General features: G+C 40.5%; 1 protein-coding gene across 1 annotated transcript; it reads right to left on the reverse strand.

Annotated features, from left to right (window-relative positions):
- On the reverse strand, positions 4303-6041 carry LOC109721801 (F-box protein SKIP22-like). The gene has a single exon (XM_020249593.1). The coding sequence runs from the start codon at positions 5960-5962 to the stop codon at positions 4544-4546; it is 1419 nt and encodes a 472-aa protein (XP_020105182.1). The 5' UTR covers positions 5963-6041; the 3' UTR covers positions 4303-4543.

Raw genomic sequence — 7996 nt, forward strand, 5'->3', positions numbered from 1 at the left:
AATTTTAGAAGTGTTATATATAATTACATAAAACTTCTGTTTGAAAAAATAAAAGATAGTAATAATACCAAACGAGGTCTAAATCTCTTTAATCTGATTTGTGAGTAGTCGATAGCTTATGCGGAGGTATGATTTGAGTATTCTTGTAATCTTTTTTTTTTTTTTTTTTTTTTTTTTTTTTTTTTTCCAGTGAGAAGATAGCATCTTCATAATGTATTATTGTGAAAATAAAATGCAAGACTTAAGACTTATTATGTATTTCCACGACAAGGAGTTTAGTATGAAAAAGTGAAAATGAGCTCTTGGCCCTTAAAGAGTTTTTTTTTTTTTGAGGAATAGGTAGCACGCTACCTGCTTCATTCATTGAAAAAGTGAACTAAGCTACAGAGGTGAGGTAACACGGGCCTCGAAAGAGTTAAAAAAAAAAAAGAAAAGAAAAGAATCCTAGCGATTACAGTGGTGCAAATTTAATGACAGATAGTACTTCCATTGGTCCGTCAACAGTTTAATCTTATGTATACCCAGCAATGGGTCTGGATTGACCGATCTGAAGATCGTACCGTTCCTAGCTTCCCAGATGATCCATCAACAAGCTATTAAACCGGTTGGTCCCGAAAGTAGGGATGGTGAGTCCCTTCTACTTATCCATCTATCCCAAACGATAGTCACGTCATCACCCAAGTCCCTTGTCTGTACATTCTCCAATGCCATGACCATAAGAAATCTGGAAAACACGCACCGAGCGAATAGGTGGTCCACTGTTTCCTCGTCCATCCCACACAACGCACAGGACGTGTTACCAATCCATCCTCTCTTAAGTAGGTTGTCTGCAGTAAGGTGCCTCTTCTTGAGGACGAGCCAACAAAACACTTTTACTTTTAATGGTATACGAATCCTCCAAATCTTACTAGCACAGGCGTCCCTCGTACCCCCATCGCACAGCCCGGAATAGGTTGACTTTACTGTAAAGCGTCCGTCCGAATTCCATCTCCAATGCACACTGTCTGGTCCTTGTTCAATTCTAAAATTGGAGATCTCTGTCTGCAGTGATGTAATGCAAGAATTTAATCGATTATCGTTAGTTGTATCGCAACCCAGGATCTTGCGCCAATTCCATCCGTCACTTCTAAAGCACTCACTGATATTTAGTTTTTTGCGATTCGATAGGTGGTACACCTCCGGGAATGACGATTGTAACGTGGTGTCCCCACACCAGCGATCTGCCCAGAAGTCGATACTGCAACCATTGCCTAATTTATAAGCAACGCCCCATTTGAAGATTTCTTTTTGACTCAGAATTTCTCTCCACCAGAAAGAGGGAGGTTTAAAAGACCGGCCCTCCATTAATGGTCTTGTTCTAAGATAGTATAAGTTATGTATTAACTTGTTCCACTCCAACTGGGGCGAGGTATGAAATTTCCACCACCATTTGACAAGAAGAGCTTGGTTCATCATGGCTATATCCAGAATGCCTAATCCTCCCTCTTTCTTGCTCCTGCAAACGTTTTTCCACGAAACTAGACATCCCTTGCCAGGTGAGTTGTGCCCTCCGTTCCAAAAGAAGTCCCTTCGTAATGCCTCAATACTGTTGATTGCCCATCTTGGTGCCTTGAACACTGATAGATAGTAAATGGGTAGGTTAGTAAGAACAGCATTCACTAGTATGAGTCTTCCCCCTCTTGACAAGAGTTTCGCTTGCCACCTTTCGATTTTGCTTTGTATTTTATGGATGACTCCTCTCCAATCCTCCTTAGTAGGAGGCCTGATAGATAGAGGTAAGCCTAAGTATCTAGTAGGTAGGCTGCCAACTCTACAATCGAGAAGGCATGCCAACCTTGTCACTTTCCCCTCAACCTGTCCAATGTAATAAAGCTCCGACTTCACTCTGCTAATTCTCATCCCCGATGCCCATTCAAAAAGCTGCCATAAAAACTTCAAGAGTTAAAGAGTTAAAGTTGCTTCTATTGTGGTGCGAAGCTGTAAGAAGGATTTTAGCTCCATTCAAAAGTTAGCTATTCTGCGGAAACTCCAGCTTGGTCAAATAGATCTAATTTTCATAGTTCGAAATTGTAGAGAACCTCAAGAATCCATAGATGAAGAGAGGTTCTATCTTGTAAGGAAGGGGAATCATAGTTACCAAAATGAGGCCTCTATTATAATCACCTATTTTGTATGTTTAGTCGAGTCGTTAGGATATAACAAACATTTCTATTGATAGTAAAACCTTTGGGGCTTCTCGAAAAGCTCCACTTATACACAAACCTACAAAAGCCCTACTCAAACATTAGTCTCAAATGTAATACTAGTTTACGAACGATCTCAGCTAACCAATAGATAGAGAAAACATCACACATCACACACTTCGTGATCAAACAAGCGCGACCGTTATGAGAACACGCAAAAACTTAAATAAATATGTATTAGATATAGATATATAGATATAGAAATTTCACTCTTTACTTTCCACTTTATAAATTATAAATTACCTTTTCTTCCATGCCTTCCTATATACAATCTATTAATCTTTTACCTCCACTCACCCACAAGCCAAGAAAGTTGCCACCTTTTCTTGGACTTCACCAATTCTCCGTACACTTCTTATTGAGTGCTTACTCCTACAATCATCAAACAACATCTCTTGGGTTAGTTAAGAAAAAAAAGAAAAGATAAGAACATCAAAGCAAGGGGGAAAAAAAAATAAAAAGAAGGTACAGTTTTCGCTTAATTGTGTTGATCAAGGGCATGGTTTAAGGAAACAGTCGTAAGCACGCGTAAGTTACAAGATAGACATTTTTCTTTTTTTTTTTTTTCACGGCAATCGATGTAGCTTATATAAGGGGGGAAAATGGTTATCAGGAATCATTAGGGCACAAGCGAAAATCCCATCATGATATCACTACGGTACGTTTATTAGGCCCTGTTGAAGCTTCTACAGAAATGTTGTTCAGTAGAACTACTTTAAGATATCAATACGGACATCTAAGTGAGAAGATCTAGCTTAAGGACTCAATTGTATATGGTGGACCGGCGCTATTTATCAGAAACAAGCCTATCAAATGTGAATACTATTTCCTGATAAGTCTCTCCATTCATGGTCAGGGCGAAAATCAAACACTAAGGGTGAAATTGAAATAGGGATCATCAGAATTGTTATGCGGAGTACAAATTTGAAACATTGATCACACTTCAGGAACTAAATTATAAACGACCCAGAAATTAAAGTAAAACTACACATATTGATAAAACAACAGCATCAACCCTGTAATTCAACTGCAGAAGAAGACCTTTTTAACCTCCATCAGAACTGAAATAGGCAACTTCAGGCCTCTAGACATAGAAGTAGATGGCACCCTTGATTCAGTGTAACACTATAAAGTAAGATTGAATGTGTACAATAAAGTAAAGCAATGCAAATACATCTTATGTTGCTTATATCTCCTGCATGTCGAGCCGTTAATCAACTCGAAGAGTAGGAGATTATTACACAGTTATGTGCAAACATGATAGGAGTTAACTCTTCTCTACAGCAGCATATAATGAAGTGTAACCCTAACTATATGTTTAGTGATGGTTAAGAACCCTATAAGAGATGACAACACAGCACAATTTAGGGCCTCATTTGCCTACATCATTTCATAAAATGTCTTCTCCTTATTGGGTCCCAAATGTTCATTAATGGATAAATTGATTGATGCATGCACTACAATATATAGATCCACAACACAAGATTCTGAAGTGTATGATCTGAATTGGTTTTCATCCATAACCATAAATATTAATTGTGAATTACCCACATAATTGCTAGTTCTCAGTATTGTCGCGAGAGCATCAGTCAAAAAGATAGTGCCTCAAGCTGATTTTTTTCCCCTTTCCTTTCCATCAACATTTAAGGGATCAAAAGAAAACAGGCAAAAAGCTAAGGCCTCACTTGGATAAACCTATTTCTCAAACATGAACTCTTCGCGATGATTATGCTTGCGGGATCAACTTCTCTACTACTGCAATTGTTGATTAACCTGCAAAATCATCTTCGTTCGAAACAAAGCAGCAAAAAAGAAAGAGAGTTGTTTTTGACTGTTGCTTCAAATAGAAAAACAGTAAGCTGTGAACAAACCATCGTCTGTTGACAGCGCAGATTCAATCACATACATTTCGAGTTAACAAAAAAGAGACAAAGAAACATAAGCACAGCAATACCAGACCTAAACATCAGTCTATCATCACCTGTAAAACTAAGATAAATCTGCACCGATCTCTTCAGAACATCTCAACAAACACTAAACAAAGAATCCAACCACCGAATGATATCAACAAAAATCTTTATTAGACATAAACCACTGCTTTACATCATGGAAATACTCATCTATATAAGTTGGCTTACATACTCAAGATAAAACTGTCTCAGTGCAGAAGACAGTAAGAGGAAAAGGAGGATTTGCAACAAAAACTGCATGAACATAAACACATGCAGATTATACATAAACAAGATAGCTAAGAGCAACTCCGCTTAGAAAGCAAACAAATGAAATAGCCATAAGCCATTTCATCCACCAAATCCGCCACGACTGTAGCCACCAAGATTACAGTGGGGAGAGAATTGCTGACGAGCAGGGTTCCGAGAGTTTCGTAAGCCAGCACCCTGTGGACTGAGATTACCAATAGCTGGGTATAAATCATAATCTCCACCTATGATAGGATACCTATGGGGCCTAACTGGGAAAATGGGCCTAGCTGGATTAAACCTTCGATCAGTTAACACCCCAAATCTTATAACTCTTCTATTTGACACCTTAGAAGCATTCTTTTTCTCGATCCAAGCTGCGGCGAATCTCTCTCTCCACCTCATACCTTGCACTCCCGCCCCACTGGAAGACCCAAACTCCTTCTCAAACTTCTTCTTCCACAACTTATCATCGGAACAGATAGCGCTCATCTCAGAGCAAGTGCAAGCAATTCTCGCTAAATCAACGCCAGAAACAAGCTCCAAAATATCGGTCTTGAGATCGCGGGAAAGACGCATGTAGCACGGAGGCAAAGGCAGCCTATTCTTCGCGCAAATATCTATTAGTAAAGGCAAGCAAACCCCATCTTTGACCATGTTCCAGAGCTTCAAGATCTCTTTCTCATCCCTCTCACTCATCGAATCCATGGCCAAACTCAGGAAAGGTGCGATCTTCGACGCATCTATACAAACCCGGTAAACATCCGGATGCTCTACACTAAGATACCCATAAATTGTAACGAAATTCCCCATTACAGAGCACCTCACAATGGAAAATTTGATATCTCTCTCTTCCATTCGGTCCACAAGATCACGAAGAGCGTATTGAACGGATAAATTAGAAGCGTCTGAAGCCCAATTTCGGGGCAATCGAGAGCCATCGCCTCCTCGCCCAACGAGGAAGCCAGAGTCGAGAAAAGCCGCATGGATAGTAGTAAGAAGGCGCCCGAGGATCCCTTCGTTCTCCCCCTTCTCTAAATCCATCACCCTCTTAAGAATACGCGGCACCAAAGACGGCTTTTTTACTACGACCGAGGGCTCCGGATCCACCCCCATCCGACCCTCCGGTTTCGAATCTAGGGTTCCAGCGGTTCCATCCGCATCCACCTCCATCCGATCCTCCGGCTTCGAACCTAGGGTTTGGACGCGTCCAAAGGAATCGGAACCGGGGGGGTTTGCGGGGACTAGGGTTTGTGAGAGTGGGGAGAGGGAGTAGAAGAGGAGGTCGCCGGAGGTGAGGCCGAGGGAGGGGAGGGGGTCGGCGGCGGGGGAGGAGGGGGCGAAGAGCTCGTCTTTGCGATTGAGGGAGAGGTGGATGGATTCGGGGTCGATCGGAGGAGACGAGGAGGACGAAGAGAGCTTGCCTGCGATCAGGGTTTTGAGGTCGCGGAGGGAGGAGGTGTCGGGGGCGTCGACGCGGAGCATCTCCTTCGTCGCCATGGATCGGATCCGAAGCTTCATCTCTCTCCTCTTCTCTCCTCTCCTCTTCTTCTTCTTCTTCTTAGGGTTTCGGAGCTTTCGATTGAGAGGGAGAGAGATGTGGGAGAGACCAACAAACACCATATGCTTGTTGGTCGCGGCAACGTGGTAGACCGGGCGCAGCAAATTTTTGCGTTTTCGTGATAAATGGGCCGGGTCATTTGAAACAGGTGACCCGTACAAACCCGGCCCAGGCCCAAGTAATGTTTGGGCCTTGTTGGGCCTTCTCTTTTTTTCTTTATTTTTTTGTTCTTCATTTTGAGCCCATGTGATTGAGCGAAAATTTTTCGGCCATGGAGTGGCAGAGTGAAAATGCGCTAAAACTACGTGACGGCAAATTGAAGTTTACCTTTTTTTTTTTTTCTTTTTTCTTTTTTTACTTATGAAAGAATGCAGAATTATAAATAAGTATATTAGTTGATGTGCGAAATACAGTAGCAAGATATTCTTTTTATTTTCTCAAATGATAATGCTGAACAAAATACATTCGTTTAATTGAAATATTATTTCTACAAATTTCGCTAGAAAAACAAGCTCCTGATATTAGTTCACCAATGTCGAACAGGCCTAAATACCAAATGCTAATTAATGCCTAATAAGGGATTATTGGCTTTTTTACGTGTATCTGTATGTTTCAACATTTCTTATCTGAATATCAAGTTGTTTCATATATAATCAATAATTTTATCCATCGGTATAAAATGTTTGTTCATTTAATAATGCAGAACAATCCAAATAAGTTTAATTTGATGAGAGAGAGAGAGAGAGAGAGAGAGAGAGAGAGATGCATCAAAAGTGTGTGAGCAAACTTGTCAAAAATTTGTATATATATATTTGCAACATGAATAGAAAAGGAGGGAACCAAATGACCCCTTTGGAGTTCACATGTTAATTAGCAGGTACCAAATTGGCAGTGGGGAGTCACATTCATGTTGTGAGGCAATTCAAGGAACCCTTCAGTCAAGGGACCCATTAGGTTTGGTCTCATATTTGGAAGTGTCTGAACCTAAAGTGTCGTCTGCACCCGACGTATCTGTACAACATTATTTACAGTCATTTATCTCTAAAAGTTTAAGTTATACAGAATGACATACACTCCCCCTCACTTCAAGGATTTGAGCACAAAATTCTTGCTCTACTGATACTATGTTAACAGTTGTATACAGAACAATGTACGCAGACTTCTACTTTGATATCTTGCTACTAGCTAGTCAGCCAATCATCGGAACTCAAGCTATGCTCAACTTTTCTCTCTTACTAAACATCAAAAGGAGTCTCTCAGAGATTAACTGGAATATACATATTAAAGTATAAGATGTAATGGACGGTTCGGAGAGTGCATACAGTGTATGTGATGCATGGATGCACCGAATGCAGGCGATGATTTTTTAGATCACAAGGCACTGTAGAGACCTGGGAAATGCAGGTGGGGCAGCTGCATGTGCAAGAGGAGGGGAGCAGTGATCTTATTAAATGAAGTAGATGTTTTTTTGGGCTGGTGCTTTTTTACATGCTGTTTCATTTGGAGAGGCATGTGTTAGAAAATTGCGTACGGTAAAAACGCAGCGGAAAAAGAAATCAAACAAATTTGATTTTAGAAAACTCTCGAGATCCAATCTCAAAAACCACGCGCGCAATTAGGATCCCTCATGTTTTAAGATTAAAGAAGAAAAACAAGATCGAATCTTTACCTTTTTCGTTGATAGATCTTCAACTCAATTTGATGATCGTGGAATCGGGTTCTCTTGAAGCCGCACACGCGTCCGGCCTCTATAGGTATCCACACGAGGTTCTTGATTTGATCGATGTCCTCACCGGGGTGCTAGCTCCCTTGCAAAAGGACGTCTATTTGCTAGAAGATGGAAGAGAGGAGAGAGGATAGATGACGGCTAGGGTTTTCTAAAAACTCCCGTATATTATATATAGGAATATAATCCTATTCTTAATAATATAATGACAATTAAGGATAAATATAAATCTAGATTTAAATTTATCTTTTCCTTAATTGGTTAGATC

Source organism: Ananas comosus, linkage group 15 (genome assembly GCF_001540865.1).
Source record: "Ananas comosus cultivar F153 linkage group 15, ASM154086v1, whole genome shotgun sequence".
Classification (NCBI taxonomy): Eukaryota; Viridiplantae; Streptophyta; class Magnoliopsida; order Poales; family Bromeliaceae; genus Ananas; species Ananas comosus.

Coding starts and splice junctions, on each gene's coding strand:
- LOC109721801 (XM_020249593.1), bottom strand. CDS start 5,962: ATGAAGCTTCGGATCCGATCCATGGCGACGAAGGAGATGCTCCGCGTC.